We start from the raw sequence: 20,243 nt of genomic DNA on the forward strand, positions 1-20,243 counted from the left end.
ACTCGAAGCCAATGGAGAGGGAGGTCTCGGATGAAGGGGTGGGACTAAGCGGCCAACACAGATGGGAAGCTCCCACCTTGGTGGGCGGGCACTCTCTTGGAATAACCAGTAAGAAAGAGGAGCTCTTTCACAGACAGACGCGTCGACCAATAGAATAGCGAAGGCGTGCGCCGGGGGTCTGTGGGGCTGTAGAAGCGCCTGAGGCGCGGCGCGCGTGCGCAGTGGGGAGGGGAGGCCGGGGCCGAGCGGCGGCTTCGTCTCCCCCGTCCCGCTGCCGGCTCCAACTGCCCTAACGGCTCCAACGGCCATAACGGCCCCTCCCTGAGGGGCGATGCAGGGCCGCGGCTGAGCCGCCCCTGACGGCCCCCGTCTCCCCTCGGCGCCCTCAGGAGCCTCCGCCCGCCCTGCCGCCGTGCTCCCCCCTCCGGGGCCTGCTGCGGGCGGCCTGGCAGCGGCGCGGCGGGCGATGGAAGAGAAGGAGCGGTGTGCCGAGCTGCCGCCGCCGCCCCGGGGCTGAGGGGCTTCGCCCGTGAGGGGTTGCACATCAACGGGGTGCTGGGCCTCGGGGGGCGGGAGGGGGCGCGCCGTGTCTTAACGGGGTATGGGCGGAGGGAGGGGGGTTCTCTGGGGTATAAAGGCGGGGATCGCGGGGTAAAGGGGAGCAGAAGGGGCCAGCCGCTGGAATAAAGGGGCAGCGGGCTGCTGCCCTCGTTCCGGAGGAAGAGACTCGAGGCTCCTTGGTTTCTCGCCGCCTGCTCGCCGCCCGCCCCGCGAGAAGATGAGCTGCGTGCCATGGAAAGGTGACAAGGCCAAGTCGGAATCAGCGGAGCCGCCCCAGCCGCCACCGCCGCATATTTACCACGAGAAGCAGCGCAGGGAGCTGTGTGCCCTCCATGCCCTCAACAATGTCTTCCAGGACAGCAACGCCTTCACTAGGGAAACCCTGCAGGAGATTTTTCAGAGGTAGGACGCTCCCTGTGCTGCCGTTAGCGTCCCCTTCTCCTCTGCTGCTTGGAGGGACCCTCAGATATTATTTTGTGTGAGAAACAGAACAAAGGTGTTCAGAGTATGCCACTGCTTTGAACTGAATATCCCTTTTTAAACCCCCCTCCTTCCTATTTCCCCCCTTCTCTCCATCTAGAAATCGTCTTTCTTTGGTTTTCTGGTTTCTCAAACTATTCTGGCTGCCAAATTTGGGTCTGAAAGCTTTATTGTAGGTGCTGTCATGTGCTTTACTGCACCCTCTTCTCCCACACCCACCCTAATGCATCTTCTACCCGCCTTCCATACTTTTGTCCCTGCCTGGTGTCAGTGTGTTACCTTCGTTAATAACGGATTCGGGGATGGACTTGAGAGAGTGAAAGTGGCAGGAATGACAAAGGGGTCACCATAAAAGCTTCCTGTTTCCATACTGCAAAACTTCTGATTTGCTGGAAATCTGAAGCTTTGCCCATTGAGGGATTTACTCAAGCAGTTAAATGAATTTCTTCAGGTGCTGTGGATTTTTTTTTCCATGCCGTGAGATCCTGTGCACTCTGTCAAACCGGATTTGATTTCAGAAGCTAGATCCATGTTTTCTGCAGCATCGCTAAGCGTTTCCTGGCAGCTTCAGATAACTAATAAAAACATTTTTGGGTTTTACTGGGATAAATGTGGATGATGAACGTGCCCTGTACAATAGCTATAGTCCTGAGCATGCCTTTGAAAACCCTGATGGCTTGTCACTGCTAAAAAGCTAAGGAATCAAAGAGGAAATGGAGTCTCCCTGATGCTCAATCTGCACCTCTTATAGTTGTTATAAGAGCATGGGTTACGCTTGGATGCCCGTTAGCAGCAACCAACAGCACATTGCGGTAGCGGCATGGAGGAAATCACGCTCCGTGGCAGCAGTTACGCGGCTCCTGTTGGACAAAGCAGTCTCGGGGAGCTGCTTGCATGATGCTGCCATCCCAAAAGCGAGCACGTGTGTGGAACCAGAGCTTGACTCATCGAGTACATGCCTTCCTTTCTTTGGTGAAAGAATTGTGGTGATGGGCAGCTGCAGATATCAGATGGAAGTGCTGTTTATGATGGTGTTGTAAATAATATTCCTATTCACAAAGAGGAGCTGATCCACAGCGGTGTAAAGGCGCTCTTTGTCCACTGGAAAGACTCTGTGGTTTTGTTCCAGAGCAGCGATTGTCAGGATCTCAAGCACAGATGGATTCCTATTGGCCTGAAGCACACCAAGGCAGTCCGTGTGATAGAGGTGATGATCTAATTAGTTGGTTTTCATTGGCCTTGGTGAGAGAGAATTAGTGCGTTGCCTGAAACTTCTCAGAAAGGGTTGGGATGCGCCTCTGGTGAGAAGAACACTTGCCCTACAAGGAAGAATTTGTCTCTCATTCCAGTCTGGTTTTGTTCCAGTTTAGCAATCATATCAAGATACACAGTTGACTCAACCCCTCAGCAGTATGGGAATACCTATGGAAATCCTTGTCAGAAACGGATGAGCTATAAAATAGGTGCAAGAATTGCCACCACCGTTGCATCTGCATTGGGTTACTCCTTTTGTCTGGCTCTTGGACTCGCCTTTAAGTAGCGTGGTCTTAGTTGCCTTTAGACAGTGCTCCTCCATCTCTCTTCCCTGTGGCTCATCATAGTCTGTGCATTAACGAACGTGACAAAGGACCGATGAGTATTTTTAATACGCTACAGAAATATCGCTGGGTACAATTCTGATTTTCTTCTTTAAGCCCGGTGGTGACAAGGTAGTGAAATCGCAAATAAGCTTAAGCTTTCTGTAGCGCTGACCACATCCCTTGAAGAATAATTGAACTGAGTTGCTTAATCATTAATTTCCCTTTTGTTGCACTCCACTGCTCGAGGCCAGTGTCCTCTGATTATTGTCATTATCTCAAGTGTATGTCAGAGCTTGCTACGAGCTCCCCTCTGACTCTGTAGCCCTCCCTCTCTTCTCTTCCCTAGTACAAGAACTGTCTTTTTGATGTTTCTCTGGCTTTTGTTCCAGGAAGTGAGATTGTTCGTTCCAAATGTTGCATGGAGATACAAACAAAACCGCTTCGCTTCACTTGAGTCTGTTTGTTGAGATCTGGTTAGGAAAGACAGCTTTGTGTTGGAGTTTGAGCCTGTTCCGTTAAGACAACATGGTGACAAAGGTTTGTGGCTTAGAAAGCTTGGAAGGGTTATTACTAGGAATTCTGTTTAACTTTGACAGTCTTCCTTGGTCTCTAGATAAATACTTTTATTATTACTAAACTGGGGGAAGGCAACTTTGTTCCTTGTCTAGTCAGAATCCTTCAGCTGATGGCTGGACGTTATTTAGGTGCAAGTGAGTAGAAGTCTGTTGGCATAATTCTTGATGAAAGTTTGCTCATGGGTAACACTTCTTAGTGTCCTACCTCTACTATTTTGTTTTTCTTTTTCATCTCACTTCTGTTGCAGGAAAGAACCAAGATAAATGCGTTCTTTCAGCCCTCAAGTAAGCTTGTCTCTGGAAAACTGCCACAAGGGGGTGCTTGTGCAAGCCAAGCCCTGTTAATTGGGAGGCTTTCCTGGCTTGCCAGTGCTCGTGAGAGCTAATAGGTTGTAGCAGTGTTCCTGAGGAATTAGTTGTAGCTGAGTGATCTTGCTTTATGGCGATGCTGGTGGGGCTGTGACGAGCTGCAGCAGCATCTCTGTGATTATAAAATTATAAAGCACAGCAGAGAGTGGGAACTCTGATTTTCTGCAAATGCCACGGCCTTGCTCAGAGCCACCCAACGGCAGGTACTAATAAATTGTGGGGTTCCCACACTGTGCCAGGCTCTTCTCACCGCTGTAGATAACACAGTGGCCTTCCCAGGCTGTTCTGCAGTTGGCTGTGCCACAAGAAGACTCAGCTGGTGGAGAAGATGATCTGTCCGTAGCTTTCCTAGCCTTGGCTGGTCTGAAACACCCTGCCCTGTACCTGAACGCAGAGGGGCTGAGACATTCTTGCAGGAGGAGTGGTGCCTGCGGGACTTGCACCGTGCTGAAGGCCGAGCAGAGGGTGTGCAGGAGCATCAGGGGCACTGGGGACGGAGCTGACGTGAAGGAGAGGCAGGGGAAGCATAGGCAGCTGGGTGATGTGAGACATCTGGGCCTTGTGCCAGCACCAATGGCATCCTCACCACTCAAAAGAGCAACCCATCACAACAGCACTGGGCTCGGGCTTCACTTTCTTGCTTGGCATTGCATGACCTTGTTCTTAGGGGCTCACAGCTTTCCCCTGTGCTTCTTCCTCCAGCAGCTGAAGCCCATTTGTCCTCACAGTAACTCACTGCCTCATCCTCTTCCCTCCTTACAATGTTTCTTGGGGGGGGGGAATATAAAACCGTGAAAGTGACTCTGGCTTTTTTTTGGTACATGTCTCCATCTTTTATGACTTGCATCCATCTTCTGTTTGTAGACAGCAAATATTCTCCTTTTTTTCATAATAACGTGATGGACTCTGACCCTGGATTTTTAGATACTGCACTAATGCAAGTGATGTCTTGGTGAGCTTATTAAAGCTAAAAAGATTTGTTTGCAGCAAAATTAGCTGTTTAGTTACCTACAGCAACAGATATATATGTATATTTTAATCTTTTAGCAGAAGCAGTGCTTTAGAAACCTCCCAAACCCAAATGTCTTCACGGCTCTGTGTGCGAATCCCCTTCATTTACCAGTGGGGGACAGGAGAACGACCTTTTCTGCAGCCAGCCTGCCCTGGCTCTTGCCATCTCATCCAGTCTTCAAGACTGATGGTGACTGCTAAACTCTTGAAGTCGTGGTAGCCCTTGTTCTAAATGGCAAACTGGCGTTTGTTCCAGCCCTCAGCTGAGGGAATGGTAATTAAAGCACCCTTCAGCAGTAGCAGTTCAAGGAGGGGAAAAAGCTTCACGTTTTGCAGGCTGTCACATCAAAGCTAGGATCCTTGGAGGTTTTGTATAACAAAGTTGTTGCTAACGCGTTACTTAGCCCCTCCCCATCCCTTGGCTAGAGGGATAAGGGGGAAATGGACTAGTTCGTGGCTAAACAACAATCAAACCCCCTGAAAGCAGGCGTAGAGTTGTATGGCCGTTTTGGAGTACGGGTTCGACAAGCACCTGCTAGAGCAGCCTCTTGTTCTGTTTGCAGGCTGTCTCCCAACACCATGGTGACGCCCCACAAGAAGAGCATGCTGGGGAATGGGAACTATGATGTGAACGTAATCATGGCAGCGCTTCAGACCAAAGGCTATGAGGCAGTTTGGTGGGACAAGCGCAGGTATTAAGAAATTGTGTGATTCCAGAGATGGCTGCTGTCTGTAACGAGAAAAAAACACACAAACTCACAAAACAGATGACATTAGTGTCCCAGAACGTAATCTTGTTGCTGTTTGTTCTCTGCACTCTTTTAGGGATGTTAATGTCATTGCCCTGTCCAACGTGATGGGCTTCATCATGAACCTGCCCTCCAGCCTTTGCTGGGGTCCCTTGAAGCTCCCCCTCAAGCGACAGCACTGGATCTGCGTCCGGGAGGTGGGAGGCACCTACTACAACCTCGACTCCAAACTCAAGGTGCCTGAGTGGATTGGAGGTGAAAGCGAGCTCAGGTGAGTTTGGTTGGCTGTGTTAGTGTGCGTTTGGAGGTTTCTGTCCTGTTCTCCCTTCCCTGCTGGAGGGGGGAATTTGTCCTTAAACACTTGGGGTGGAAACATTTGTGGTTTAATTCCAATGGCACAGATTTGACAGTAATGAGTCTTGGGCCTCCACTTGGACTTAGGAGGTGGTTTCACACTGATGGGCAGCTGAACTCCACTGTGCTGCTCTCTCATACACACCCCTCCTCAAAAGAACAGGGGAGAGGATACGATGGAAAAAAAAAAAAAAAAAGATTGTGATAAGGGCAAGAGTGATCACTCGCCAATTACTGTCGTGGGCAAAACAGACTCAGCATGGGAAGATTCATGTAATTTATTGCCAACGTACTAACAGGCTGGAGCAGTGAGAACTAAAAGCAAACTCAAAACACCCTCTCCCCATGCACAATCTTTTATATCCTCCCCTTGAATGGTGCAGGAGAATGGGGAATGGGGGCTGTGGTCAGTCCCTGACACTTCATCTCCGCCGCTCCTCCATGGTCCCTCCCTGCCCCTGCTCCCCTTGGGGTCCCTCCCACGGGATGCCGTCCTTCCCCAACTGAGCCTACGGGGGCTGCCCACGGGCAGCAGCTCTTCAAGAACTGCTCCCACACGGCTCTGTACCACGGGGTCCATCCCCCAGGAGCAAACTGCTCCAGCACGGGTCCCCCACGGGCGGCAGCTCCCCCCAGACCCTCCTGTGTGGGCTCCTCTCCACGGGCTGCAGCTCCGGCCCGGGGCCTGCTCCTGCAGGGGCTCTCCATGGGCCGCAGCCTCCTCCAGGCCACATCCACCTGCTCCCCCGGGGGCTGCGGTGTGATCAGATACTGATCTGTTTGTGCATTTCCCCACAAAAAGTCTTTCCGGCTTAAAAGTGCAGCCTTTTTCTTGACAACAGTAAAACCTGCTTGCTTATTTAATTGTATGTTGCACATCTGGCTTGTCTCCTCTCCTTTCTCAACCTTACACAAGCAGCCGGGTGCAGTTGGCTTTGCCTGTAAGACGTGGCCTGCCCTTAGCTGCTGTTTTGCTGCTGTCCTGTCTTGTTCTCAAGTACTGCAGTAGCAGCATTGCTGTCTGAACCGGGCTTGTTCTCAATTAGGGACTGCACATGAGCAGTATTTGCAGAGCCTGTCGTGCCATTCAAGTCCTGGCAAACAGAACATGAGCCTTTTGTGCGCCTCCAGGTTAAAGCAATGCGAAGCCGTGCAGGGCTTCTGGTAGATTTAATCGCGTGTGTGCTGTTCTTCGATAAATCCGGGCTTGCTACGTAGTGAATTTTGGAAACGTGGGCTGAAAGATAGCAGAGCAAACATTGATTTGACTTTCATAGTTACTGCGGTTAATCCACGTCAAATGTCTGGGTGGCACTCTGCTGCTGAGATCTGGGGTGAAGACAACCAAATGGTGGATGTTTTTCTTTTTCTCCACACAAATATTCCAGATTTGTTGGAGTTATTTTAAAACATGTTGGGATTCTTGGTCTCGGAGACCTGAAGAAACCGAACCTGTTTTAATTCTACTTCTGCCACCTTGGAAAATCAGAAAATGACATCTGTGTAGACCCATCTGCTGAAGCTTAGATCACTTCTGTCTGATCCTGCAATAACTTGCTGGCTTGAGGTGTTTTGAATCGAGTGGGTTTTTGTTTTTGTTTTCTGTCAGAAAATAACTACAGGTGTGCGGGGGATGTTCCTCCCATTTCCTGCCACGTTTGCACAGTTAGTTGTGCTTCGTTGTAGAAGATGACAAAGTTCTCCGTTGGGTAATGCTTATTTCTGTCTTACCTTGCTGCAGGAAATTTTTGAAACACCAGCTGAGAGGAAAGAACTGTGAACTCCTGCTGGTGGTGCCAGAGGAGGTGGAAGCACATCAGAGCTGGCGAGCTGACGTGTGATCCGGACCCTCTCCGTCCTCCCACTACAGCTCTGCCCCTTTACGGAACTCCTGACGTCCTGAAACCTGGATAATGGGTGCCCCGACTCTTCTCTTCTGGAACTTCCTTTGCTAGGCTCTTTCCTTTCTTCCTTGGTGCAATAGGGCAGTGGCTTAGGACACTGGGGGTGGTGGGTGGGGAAGAATCGAGGGCAGAGTGGAGGAAACTGGAAGCTAATCACTTTAATTACGAAGGTGAGCGAGCTGTGTGCCCTTCAGCTAACCAGAAGGCGTCGCGCTCTTTAAAAACTGGGCTTTGGGACCAGGGTGCATGGAAGCCTCTGGCCTCCCTTTCCCCAAATCGTCCAAGGCTGCGCGTGGTCAGTAACTCCCCGCAGAGCTTCCTGGGGAGGAGCAGGGGCCAAGCACGCTGCCGCTCCTCCACGCGTCTCCAAAACAAGTAATTGTGAAGGCGTTCGCAATTCCTAAGGGTCCTTCGGGACGCTCTCAAACACTAGGAACGGTACGGTGCTCAGCACGACCCTCCGCTTCGTAGGGGTGGCTTGTGCCAAGAATTAGAGGGGGGGGGGAAACATGTCATCTTTCAATAACTTCTCTGGGTAGCTAGAGGATTCCTCCCCGGTATCTCCAAGGATTTCTGCCTGTGGCTCAGCGGTTGTTTGGCAACGTGGGGCTGGTGAAGGCAATGTGGCAACAGCAAGCGCAGGCTCGTGGAGGAGTGTCAGGTTTCCGAACTCGACCGAGGTTGTAGTCTGCCTGGGGTTTTGTGCCGTCTTGGGTTTTATTTTCTGTAACATCTGAGGCCATCTCGGTTTTCTGCATGGTCACCCGGTAGTTTGGGGCTGCTCGGGGAGGGGAGTAACACCGAAGGGGTTTTTAGAGGAATTCATTCCCTCTTACTTTCCTCTTTCCACAAGTCTAGCCCGCGGTCACAAATGTCACGCAGAATGTCCCAGAAGGAGCTTTTCTATCAGTGAGTGTAAAGTTACAGGAAAAAAAATGACCTAAGGAGGAAAGGCTTCATGTTAGTCAGGTTTTGCCTTTTTATAGTTACTTGCAGCTGATGTGGGAGGCGCAGAGGGTCCACCAGAACCTTCAGACCAGGGCCTGGTGGTTGAACCAACTTCTCTGTTGGTGTTGGCTGCCAAACATTCCACTAACGGGCATATTGCTTCTTCCTCCCCTCCCTCCCGCGGGGGAAAACGTGACCGGCCACGGAGACTCCGAGAGGGATCTTGATGGGTTGTTTTCTGTCTGCTGGGCAGGCTGTGCTTCGGTCATTCCTTCCACGGCACTGAACGTAGGGCAGAGCTCGCTGCGTTTAGCAGATCCTGGCCGGGCTGCCGTTTGCTTCCCTCCTTTTGACGTGAGGCGTGGGTTAAACGGTAACCTCTGGGAAGGGAAGGAGCTCCCACGGCTCTGCTCCACTCCGGGGTAGCAAAGCCTCGGGGGGGGCTGTGGGCTTTTCACCTTTTCTCAGTTCGTCGTCTCTTGAGAGCTCTGCGAAGCGCGAGCAGGTGTTTGGAGCCGAACGGGACCGCTGCACCGCGCCTCGCTGTTCCCGAGGGCAGAGGCCGTGTGACGACAGGACCGCGGTGGTGTTCGCTGCCCCGCGGGCATCTCGCAAGCACCGTCCTGAGCACAGCCTCCTGGAGCCAAGGGCAGACGGCTCTTGTGTTTTAAGAACCCAACGTTTCTATAAAAAGTCCTGTTTCGTAACACATTCCAGTGACCAATACCAGCCGGCAGAATTTTTAAACACTTCACAAGCAGAATGCGAAGCCTGCGGCCATTCTGCTCCTGACTTGAAGCCATTTCTTCAAGAGAGGAAGGGGGGGGCGGGGAAATAAATCTCAGCAGCAACGTTTTCTATGCTGATTTAAAATCGCACTTTGGAGAAACCCTGTTTGCATGGAAACTGCAAGCCAACGGATCAGTGCACAATATGCAAAGATGTTTTAAAGTACTCTGGGGCTACTTTTCCTCTCCTCATACGGCAGCACCTCTCCCGTGGGGCAAAATAGCGTGATCCAGCTGCTCAGGTAAAGGGAAACTGACCGATCACGGCCCTGGGGGCAGCGAGGCTGCTGTGACGGGCTGGGCACACCGGTCCTGTCCCGCGGGGAGGGGGGTAGCCTGTGTTTGTTTTCTTGCTTGTTTTGGTTTTGTTAGAGCCTCGTCTTGGGTTTGTTTACAGAGATGTATTTTGTTTAACCAAATATGAAAAAAAAAATGGGAAAAAAAAACATTTCCATATAAATGTCCTATCACTTCTGTATGTTCAGCTGAATTGTTCTGTAACAAATTATGTAAAGGAAAAATAAATTTTTTTTCTTTGGTTATAAAACGGAGGCCCTGGGGAGAGTTAAAAAACCTTGAGACTCGGGCGGTGGTGCTGAGGTAGAATCACAGCAGTGACAAAGATGATTTCTAGAATCTAAAAACTCCCTTAAATTACCCCAAATTTCTCCAGCCCTCCTCCCCCTCAGCAACACTGGGCCTGACGTGGGAGGGTCCCCAGCCGCCCAGCCCCTCTCCCCTTGAGGAAGGAACTGAGCCTCTCGCAGGGACATCTATTAAAACCACACTGCTCAGGTTGGATTTATTTAATATTCGATACAAAAAAATATGCAGCTGATATCTGAAGGTCTACTCTATGACGCAGAGGATCAGCACAGACGTGATCGCTGTTAACCTGGGCTGCTGCTCCCTTGGTACTCCACACGCACACACACAAAGTCGCCGTGAAAATACTTGCACACGCGTCTTCCCAGAGGACTTTTTTTTTCCACGGGGTTCAGCTACCTGCAGCCCCTCTTCCTCCTTGGCTTCATCTGCTGGGGCAGTCGCCACTCGTTCTATCGCCGGTGTCCTGAGGCTTCCAGGTAGCCCCGGAAGGCGGGGGTTTGACCGCTGCCAGTTGAAGCCCGACTTGAGCCCCAGGATGGTTTTTCTGGGAGGCAGGGAGGCCTCACGGGAGCTCCCCGCTTTCAAGTCTCTGTAACTGGCAGCGGCGCAGTGACTGGATGAAAGAAAAGACTCACGACTTCTACAGGGGGGAAATGCAGGCAGGAGCCATCATCAGGTCCAGACGGGGGAATTCCCCCCACGTTATGAACAGGTCAATGTCCCAAAGTTATAACCAAAAATAAAAACAAACAAAAAAATGCCCTGACCCAACAAATCAACAGTTCAATACAGCATAATCTCGAGGTCTTCCCACACGATACGAATCCAACGCAGCTTCTTCGAGTTAGATTTTTCCAGACAGCGGAGGCAGGGCCCCTGGCATGCCCCCGGACAGCCCTGTGTTGGGTCCAAGGAGGATCTGTAAGGAAGAATCCATAAAAAAAGAGAACGCATAAAGGGGCTGCACCTCGCTGCCCTCCCCCAGCTGGAGCGGGGACAGCGAACACCCCCGGGACCAGGCACGTTACACCAGTGATGAAGTTACCAGACGCGTTTTGCAATACCGGCTCCCTCTCTGCAACAACAGAGCAGTTTGGGGCTGGGCAATGTCAAACCGGGGCGCTTTGGATGTCGCCTCTGGGCCGTGTCAGGCCCGTGTGCGCGCTGCTCCGCGCGTGCAGGCCCGCCACCGCTGCCTCGTGTCTGCGGGGGCTCGCAGGCAGCCCCTGGCTGTGAATCACCAGGATTCACAACAGGAGGACGCTGCGAGAGCGTCTCGTGGGATGAGCGAGACCACAGCACAGAGCAAATCACGCTCTGATTTCTAGAGCTCCACCAACGCCTGATAGCTGCGAGGCCGTGCGGGAGCTGGACCAAACGGCAAAGAGAGGGCTGTGGCGTTTCAGCCTCACCTGTCGCTGCTGCAGCTGCTGCTGCTGCTCCATCTGCAGCTTTTCGGTTTCGAACACGACAGGAAGCACTAGAATCATGAAGGAGGTGGTCCCGATCCACAGAGCTGCCCTGGAGAACCTAGGGAAGAGAAAGCGCCTTGGGAAAGCTCTTCTCGGCCGCTTCCAGCCGCCGATCACCTCCAGACGAGCGTCCCCAAACCCCGCCCCCGCCGCCCGCCCTGCAGCACGCACGGCCCGCGGGCAGCCCCGGTGCCGGCAGGGCCGCCCTCACCTGTACACCTTCTGCGCTACCGTCAGCGACAGCTCGAAGGTGGCGCCGGCCGCCGAGCGGACGCTCTCGGGGAACATCTCCGTGAGCCCCCACAGCCGCTCCGCCAGGGTCTCGTCCAGCTGCGGGAGACAAACGCGGGGTCAGGGCCCGGCGGGCCGCCAGGGTCACCCCGCCCGGCCCTCCCCCAGGCCCTCCGCGCTACCTCCTCGTCGTCGTCGTCCTCCTCCAGCTCGTCCTCCAGCTCCTCCGCCTTGCCCGCGCCGCCCTTGGGCAGCAGCTCCTCCGCAGGCAGGGGCGCGGGGGCAGCCATGGCCAGCAGCGCTGGGGACGGAGCGGGGCAGCGAGCCGCAGGAAGCGGAACCGCGGCCGCAGCGGCGCCGGGGGAGGAGCGGGGCGGGAGGGGACGGCGCGGGGACAGCGCCACCCGGCAGCCCGGAGGTGGCACCGCGGCCCCCGCCCGCAAAAAGGCGGCGGACACCTTCGAGTCTGGGTTCGAGGCAACGTTTAATGGGAAGAGGGGTGAGAACAGAGTGAAGCCCTTCCGGGCGAGCGGCCCCTGCAGCCGCAGGCCGGGTGTGAGGCTGCGCAGGGCAGGGGTTGGCGGCGGAGGGGGAATCTCCACTGTCGGGCTCGTCTCAGAGCGTAAGGTACCTGCAGATACATGGCTGTGAAGAAAAGCTGTAAAGTGCTCCAATAAAAACTGTGTTCATTAACAGCGCTGTGGTGCGACTTATCAGGTGCTGCAGCATCCCTCACATAGTACCCACAGCACCACGAGCATCTTGTCCATAGAACAAAGTCCTGTATGTAGTACCGACACAATTCCAAGCCAGTCCTAGGCATCCTGCCCGCGGGGGCAAGGAGGACTCAATAAGCCAGCCTCCTCGCTCCCTCCTCCTCCAGCCAGCTCTTCTTCTTCACTTCCTCCTCCGGCTGTGAGTCTTCAGTTCCTCCAGCTCCTTCTCCATCAGGTGGGACTCGGCGGTGGTCTCGGAGAGCTGCAAGGCAAACAGCGAACAAGAATGAAGCGCTCCCTCCTCGTGCCAGGCCCGCGAGGCAAGCAGCAGGCCTGCAGAATGTCGTCTGTCGTGCCTGTCACGCAGCAGGACGTGAAGGCGGGCGTGAGGTATCAGGCAGAGATCGCTCTCCTGCCCCACAACATCTTATTATCTCACTGCATCAGCACACAGCGAGCCCCGTGTCCGCCCTTCCGACGACACTTTGCATTTCACAGCACCACCTTTCCAAAGACGTTACCAAGATTCACAGCCAGGAGCAGCCCGTGTGAGGTGTGTGTGTTCCCACTTCAGGGAGAGGGAAGCCGAGATGTCACGCTCACACAGCCCAGCGCACGCGGAGAGCGGCTCGAGTTTCTGCCGAGTGCAGGGCTCCAGCCGCAAAAGCAGCTTTCCAGTTTTAGAACACGGGAAGAACGTAAGGAAAGAAAACGATGAAGAACGCGCTTTTTTTCAGACCGACATAAAGGCGAAGTCATTTAATATACTGAGAATATACACGTATCCCATTCCAGGGCAAAAAAGCCTCCAGATCTTGAGTGTGAAAGCTGTGATTGTTGTGTAACACTGAGTTTCAGTGAATTTAGGGCTTGGGAATTCCTTCACCCAGAGGCTTGCATACAGAACAGATGGGAGACCACAAGGAAGATGCTGGAGCTTTAATCTGTCAGCAGAAAGGGTGACTGCAACTTGACTTCACATTTAGGGCAGAGGCTGGAGTGGCAAGAGCGATGTCCTACAGGGAGGGCAACAGGAAACATGGCACGTGTAGGGGCTCCTGGCCAGCCCAGTCACAGCACTCGCTAAAGCCAAGCCCTGCTGCTGGAGGAACCTCTCCTCTTCTTGCAGGGGGAGCAGGTAAGGTCAGACCGTACTACCGCCATGCTTTGGCATCAAAGCGCTCTTGCACAGTGGGGGAAAGCAGAAGGAGCGGGGTGCACCCCCTGCAGTAAGAGCCGCTTATTTGGCGGTCACAGAACCCCTCACGTGGGCACTTCCACTGCTGCAGGCAGGTGGAGGTTCAGTAAGGACTCACCATGTCCAGCAGAATATCCACTTTCAAGCGAAGCAGGTTGTTCTCCTCCTCCAGCTGCTGGTTTCGTCTGCGCAAGCGCTGCATTTCCCTGCGATCTCCTGTGAAGCTCCCTGACTCTGGAGGAAATAAAGAGACCAACGATAAGCCGTCCATGACCATCACGACCATCGCAGACCCCAACACGCCGAGCTGCACTCTACCTGCCACCCACTGGCCGTTTTCAAACTTCAGGCTCTGGCCAGCAAGGTTCATGGTGGGGCTGCCATACTCCAGGCCCAGCTCGATCTCACGGGTGGATCTGTCCAGCTGCAGGGAGAAGAGCACACTGAGTTCTACAGAAACACAAAGCCGCCGCCGCTCTACTCTCCCATTTCTTAGTGACCAACAAACTTTATCCCCAAACTGAAGATACCACCCTGTGACCCAAACCAGCAGAGGAGGAAGGGGGGAGGGGGGGGGCTCCACCACACGAACCGCCCAGCCCTCCTCACCAAGAGCCCCAGCAGACAAGCCAGAACCTGGCGCTTACCAAGTGCAAATTGGAGAGCGAGGCGGCCTTCCGTGGCGGCGTTTTCTTGGGGCTGAAGGTGTTACCGAAGAGCGGCATGGCGTTCTGCCCTCCTTGCTGTCCCCCGAAGAAGAAGAGGCGGGGCTGAGGCCTCGGGGCCCGCCGATGGCCGCTCCCCGCCTGAGGCGGCTCCGTGACAGGACCGCGCCCCTCCCCCACCCCCTCAGCACGCGGCCGCCTTCGCGCCTCCGGGACCACGTGACCGAACCGAGCGCGGCGGTTGGCTGGGGCGGGAGCGGCGCGAGGCCGCCCCTGACGTCAGCCCCCTAACGGCCGAAAACCGCCGCGGGGCCGTTCCCGCCCTCGCCCCCTTCCCCAGAGCGGCCGGCGCATGCGCACTCGCCACCTCTCCCCTTCCCCACACGACCGGGAGCTGGGGGGCGCGGGCCGTACCACCCGAAGGGACGGGGGGAGCCACCCGCCCGGCCCGTGCTGAGCAGAAACCAGGGGGGCAGAGAACCCCTGCGAGCCAACACCTCCCCCTCCCCGGCCCTCCCTTCCCCTCCCGGCACCTTAGTAGCGAAACAAGCGGGCTCAGGGAAACACCACCCCCCTCCCCCCCCCCCGCCCTCGCGTTGGTTGGGTCTGCCCCGCCGTGCGGGGGCGGCAGGAGCGGGCTGTTCCATAGGGATCCGGGGGGGGGGGAATGGGGGGCAATCACCTCAGCGGGCAGCAGCCCCCGGTCGCTCCGCGCAGTGGGCTGCTCCGCCGCGTGGCCCGGCAGCGGTTTGCGGCCGTCGCGTCGCCATGGCGACGGCCCTGGGGCCTGAGGGGGGGGGAATCCCTCCTTATATGGGCAAATGGGAGAGGGAGGAACGGAAAAGCAGAAAAAAATATGAGAAAATAAGAACGTAGCCAGGCGGTTAGATGGGTTTGTGGAGGTTAAGTGGGGGTTTTGTGGGCTTGTGGGTGTGTTGAGCGCTTAACAGCCATAGACGTGTCTGCACAGGGTGGTGAGGGTGAAAAGTGAGGCGAGAAACTGGGAATAAAATGGGGAGAACATAAAGTTAGTTATGGAAGGGAAAACCTGCACCTAGCGTGTGCTTGGGGGTCAGAGACCACACAGGAATGAGGAACTCGGCTCTTAATGCTTGCTTTCTTATCGCCCCCCCTTCAATTGTTCTTAAATGCATTATAAATGTTGAGAATTTCCAAATTCAGCTTCAGATGAGAGAAGAAATGCTGTGAGATGCTCAAAGGCACCTACATTTCTCTTATAAACCCTCAAGGAGATTGTTAAAGAAGGGGGGAAGCAGGCTTTAAGCGTGCCCTGTCAGCTCTGTGGGGGTAATGTTCCCCTTCCTAGAGGAATGCTGAATCCTGTATAATAAGTTATAATTGTAAATAAATATATTTTGTATAATAAAAATGTATAATACAGTTGTGCATGTGCGTTCTTGCACTAAGCAGGATGAGTGTAGTAGTAATACATCATGAGTATTATAAAATTAAACAGCCTCGTTCAGCCAGGGGCTCGCAGTGATCCTCTGACAAAGGCAGAGACTCAGAAAAAGGCAGGCAGCCCGTCGCCACCACCTTGGTGTGTGACGTGAATGCGTACCTCTGTATGCCTCGTGGCTGTGCACGCAGATGCTAGGGTGTATGGGGAGCCTGTTACAGTCGGTAGGGCTCGTGAATGAGAGTTTGGAAAGCTCCAGAAGTGTGAGAACAAGAGAAAGAGGTTCAGCGTCCGTTTTCCAGAATGATTTACTTCAGGAATCTTTCTTCCTTTGCATGGTTTTACTAAATTTCAGTTCTTGCTAGACTTCATTTCCTTAAAAAATGCTGTGGAATTTCCTCGCTGCACCAAACTCTCAGGCTCTCCTGGCAATAGCTTTTGTTGTTTTTATCTCCACTTATATCAGGTAGTTATTGGGATGAACTGACCGTCGCTATTTTTAGCATTGCCTCTCAATATATTGTATTGTTCTCCTGCCAAGGGATAGCTTGACATGTGACTTTAGACGTGTTAAAAGCATTATGGTGTAGCGCTGTGTTCTGTGCCTGTCACTTTGTGGGGAAGTGAACACCTAGTGCACTCTTATCTCCCAGTACAGTAACTAGACAGATTGCTTAGGGTCTGCAAAAGCTCATTGAACAGACAGCGAGGAACCTGCTGCTACAATCATCACGTAAGGAAACTGCATATCTTTTTATGAAGACATCGTTGGGAAATCTGGTGGAAGGCTGAGAGAGTGATGGGATGAAAGATGGGGCTGTAGCGCATAACAATGTAGAAGCTGCGGAATAGGTTCAAGCTGTTCTTGGTGGCCTACTTTAGAACATCGTCAGCTTTTTCAGATTGCAATCAATACAGAATTGATGCAATCAATACAGCTTAGATGATCTGAGAGACTCTTTTAACTCCATAGTGTTTCTCTTGCCTTTTTTTTCATATTCGCTGCAGTATTATTGTTCTGTTATATCAACAATTCGAGAGAAGCTCCACCGACTGGTGAACTTAGACACTAGGCTTATTCTGATGTCAAAGAGAACATTCATATTAATTAGTGTTGCTTGAAACTTGCTACATTCACTGGTGGGCTAAATGAGACCGAGTGTAAAACCTATACATTTTATTTATTTATCTTTTTCATAATGAAATTAATTTCATGCTCAATTTCTTCAGCAGTGAGGTAATTTGTCACCTTAGTGTTCTGCAGTTAAATAAGCCCTTTCTTCTAGCATCATAGATATCAGAATACGTATTTCACCTGTGTTTTATTGAAGAAGCAAACAACTCTTTTTCTGTTTCTCTTTTCATTGTAGTCAGCTCAAGAGATAGGAGGCCAGCTGTCTCACCTCACTGCAAACACTTTCCTCCTCTTTGTCTGTCACAGTTCTCACCGCCAGGAGGCCCTCGCTAAAATGTGTATAGCTAGGCAGAGAAAACAGAAAGTAAAGTGGGATGCAGAAATCCATCATCACAGGAGCACTCTGGAACTAATACTTATCCTATAGACTTTCACAGTGATGTGTAGGCATCTATTAATTGATTCTTACAGGGATCCTAATATGCAATAATTCATTGTGCTGTGACTTTTGAAGACATGGGGGTGTAATGGGTGTTACCCTTAAATTAAATCACCAAGAGATAGCTAGGAAAGTTCATGCCTTTGTCTTCTGGATAATAAAGTTTTATAAAGCAAAATAATCAAATGAGGGAAAAGCACTGTTCTGATTTCTAGTCACTCATTTCTGCCCTCTCTGTCTCACCCAAGGAATATACCTTCACCTAACACGTCTTCTCTCTGAGCTCATTACTTATTCCTGGGTTCTTCATTTTCTCCTACTTCTCACAGAGGGCTTTACCTGTTTCCTGAAGGTTCTAAATATCTATATTAGTAAAGTGTCTGATTGTTCTCTTTTGCTAACATCAGAGGAGAGGGAGAAATGTTTTAATTCTTATTTTGCTAAATATGACAGTTCTATTTAATTATAGGCTCTGCATCAATTGAAACTTTGGTTGTTACTTAATCCAAAATAAAGAGCGCGTATGCTTTCAGGTCATGCAGATAGCACAATCGCAGGTTTCTCTGAGCTAGTGAACTCTGATACTGATAACAGCATATTGATACTTGAGCTGGCTATTCAAGGCTTCAGTTATTCCTCTGGCAGAAGTATAGAGTTGGTCATTCAAAAGAACAGTCCAACAGTGATCTCTTAAATAAAAACTACACGGATTTTTCATCTTTCTTTCCTTAAGCCCTAGGTTTTCCCTTCATTGCTGAGTTGAGCCGTATATATCTGCTTCAGTTCTGGCTTCCTAAGATCATGTTTCAGTACTGATGAATTCAAGATACAGCTTTTCAGTGTAATTTCAGCATGGATGATAGGTGAGAGTGGCTTTGTTCCTGTCAGGAAAGGCAGCTTAAGCAAGCTGGTAGCTGGAAATTGAGTTATCCCTTGTCTTTCAGCCTTAATCTTTTCCCTCCTTCCCTGAATTTGCACATACACCTTTACATTTATTTATGTAGGCCTTTCTTATATGTACTAATGTGTACAACAGGTATCCTCTGCTCTAGAAACAGAAAAAGTGGATATAAGGTCATGATGTTGTATAGAAAGTTCCCAGGCCTCTGAAGAGGCTTTCAAGTGATTGCTCAAGCATTCTTGCCACACTGTTCTACCTGGCTACTCCTTGCTTGCTTCCCTGTCTTTCTTCTCATTCTCATTGTCTCTTGCTTTTCACAGTCATCTGCTCCTGTGAATCATTTAATTTTTCCTCTCCAGGAAATCATGGAACATTAAGCCTCCAGTCTATGGAATCCTGATACTGGATTCAGGGAAAAAGCCATACCAGGAAAGGATCTCGGTCTGTTTCTTATGCCCTGTGGTAACCCTCCACCACTGGCAGTGGCTGGAGACAAGATGTTAGGCCTTTGGGCTGATCTACTGTCTTGTTTACAAAGGAGAGTGAGCAGGGCCTGCGTTCTAAATCCCCTTCTAAGCTTATTTTTATCTCATGTCTTAGATGGATATCAGCTGGGCTCTGTCTGAGTGATACTGCATCACAGGATAATGTGAAGCTTAGTATGTATAGCACACTGTATAGAAAAGTACCAAGTATTTTCTCCTCTCTGTGTTCTTTCACTATTCCTTCTTTCTCTCCACCTAGGCACACTGGCAATGCCAAGAGCTACACTGACTGGGACTGTTCCCATTTGGAAACGGAGAAAATCACGACAATCTGCTGTCACCAAAGACAGGGGAAAGTAGTAAGAACACTGAGGTAACCAGTTCTCCCTAGTCTCTGCGAGTTTAGCGTTCAAACTAGGTGGTCATTTTTCTCCCCAGGATCCCTTGGCCTATAGGTCTTACTCTGATTCTTTTTGTTTAAAAGGCATGCCTGTGGACAAAAGCAAACTTAGAAATAATGAAGGGTTTACATTATGTGGTGTCTACAGTACCATGAGAATGGATTGTGTGGCCCCAAATGTCCTTTCCGTACCTGGTGTCTGCTGTAAGCTTGTATGTAGTTGAAGGAGCTTTTCAGGTTTTGGGGGAATGCATGTGACTGCTCACAGAAAGCCTGAACTAGCTGGGGGTAAAACTATTTAGAGACATCCAAAATATTTAGAATCTATTTCTAAGATACCTGTGAAGGTACTATGGTACGTTCAGCACTAAGTGGGAGATCTGCTTTACTTTTTTGTTTTTAAATTTTGCATCATTCTCTGGGGCAGCAAGGGATGCAAATGTGAGACCTACTAGGACCACCTGAGGTATTCTTGACCACTCAATGGCTGTCATAAATAGCTGGATGGTGCTGCTGTGTTTTCTAGTGGTAAAGTGTGATCTTTGTTGATTCACAGGGGGAAGAACCCTGAAAATACAAACTTTGAATGTAGCATCCAAAATGAAAACGATGGTTGCGTTGCATGTCCAAGCAAAATAGACATTGTGGAGGGTGCTCTCTGCATAAACTTGTTTCTGAGTCTTGGATTCAAAACTGATGAACTGTTTTTCATTCTCCTTCCTTTCCCCACATTCCTTCAAGATGACGAGCAGTCCAAAGAAGACTAATAAGCACTCCCTGCAAGAATGTAATGTAATGTTTGCAAAGACATGCAGCCACCAAGTGGATGTGTCACACAAGCTAAGGCTTTCTTTGAAAGAATCCACTGCTGACTTGTTTGTCTTGTTCCTGTTACTGACAGGTTTGTTTCTTTTTGTTTTTGATCAATTTGTCTGTCAGATGATTTTTTTTGTCAGGATTTTTTTCTTAACCATTAAGAAAGGATTCCCTAAAGACCTCAGGATTTTTCTTCTTTTCTAAGTTTGGTCTCACTAATTTCAATCACGTGCCCCAGAGCACCTTTTCTTCTTTGCTGGTTGTCTAGGGATTCCATCACAGGTCAGCCTTCCACAGGCAGCGCTCATTGTCTCTGTTGTGCTCTGCAGCCAAAATACGGTAGATACTTCCTTCTGAAAAGAAGTAAGCAAATAATGTGACATGGGCCAAACAATTCTCAGTTTTGACTTATGCACCAAGTGCTTCAGTATTTTGCA

The 20,243-nt window shown here is 51.1% G+C and overlaps 4 protein-coding genes across 9 annotated transcripts in view; 2 read left to right on the top strand and 2 right to left on the bottom strand.

Annotated features, from left to right (window-relative positions):
• Positions 1–202: 202 nt before the first annotated feature.
• JOSD1 (Josephin domain containing 1) lies at positions 203–9,866 on the top strand. The gene is made up of 4 exons (XM_035339204.1): positions 203–963; positions 5,140–5,268; positions 5,402–5,596; positions 7,421–9,866. The coding sequence occupies exons 1-4, from the start codon at positions 779–781 to the stop codon at positions 7,518–7,520; spliced, it is 609 nt and encodes a 202-aa protein (XP_035195095.1). The 5' UTR covers positions 203–778; the 3' UTR covers positions 7,521–9,866.
• A 225-nt stretch (positions 9,867–10,091) lies between these two features.
• Positions 10,092–11,998, bottom strand: TOMM22 (translocase of outer mitochondrial membrane 22). The gene is made up of 4 exons (XM_035339214.1): positions 11,814–11,998; positions 11,612–11,730; positions 11,341–11,458; positions 10,092–10,847 (listed from the first exon to the last, which is right to left on the bottom strand). Exons 1-4 carry the CDS (start codon positions 11,919–11,921, stop codon positions 10,773–10,775), a joined length of 420 nt encoding a protein of 139 aa, XP_035195105.1. The 5' UTR covers positions 11,922–11,998; the 3' UTR covers positions 10,092–10,772.
• A 302-nt stretch (positions 11,999–12,300) lies between these two features.
• On the bottom strand, positions 12,301–14,998 carry CBY1 (chibby family member 1, beta catenin antagonist). Of its 4 annotated transcripts, none has more exons than XM_035339229.1 (5): positions 14,893–14,998; positions 14,193–14,281; positions 13,864–13,969; positions 13,664–13,779; positions 12,301–12,609 (listed from the first exon to the last, which is right to left on the bottom strand). In XM_035339229.1, exons 2-5 carry the CDS (start codon positions 14,268–14,270, stop codon positions 12,529–12,531), a joined length of 381 nt encoding a protein of 126 aa, XP_035195120.1. In that variant the 5' UTR covers positions 14,271–14,281; positions 14,893–14,998; the 3' UTR covers positions 12,301–12,528. The 4 variants fall into 4 exon arrangements, with proteins under 4 accessions (XP_035195120.1, XP_035195129.1, XP_035195138.1 ...); XM_035339238.1 differs by having other exon boundaries at positions 14,193–14,276; positions 14,893–14,992; XM_035339247.1 differs by lacking the exon at positions 14,893–14,998 and adding an exon at positions 14,625–14,784 and having other exon boundaries at positions 14,193–14,276.
• A 995-nt stretch (positions 14,999–15,993) lies between these two features.
• DMC1 (DNA meiotic recombinase 1) overlaps positions 15,994–20,243 on the top strand; it is a 28,080-nt gene continuing 23,830 nt past the window's right edge. For all 3 annotated transcript variants that reach the window (XM_035339162.1, XM_035339180.1, XM_035339152.1), the window contains exons 1-3: positions 15,994–16,096; positions 18,850–18,949; positions 19,732–19,891. The gene's annotated coding sequence lies outside the window, so the exon portion shown is untranslated. The remainder of the gene's footprint in view (positions 16,097–18,849; positions 18,950–19,731; positions 19,892–20,243) is intronic.

The sequence above is a fragment of the Oxyura jamaicensis genome, chromosome 1, assembly GCF_011077185.1.
Source record: "Oxyura jamaicensis isolate SHBP4307 breed ruddy duck chromosome 1, BPBGC_Ojam_1.0, whole genome shotgun sequence".
NCBI classification, from domain to species: domain Eukaryota; kingdom Metazoa; phylum Chordata; class Aves; order Anseriformes; family Anatidae; genus Oxyura; species Oxyura jamaicensis.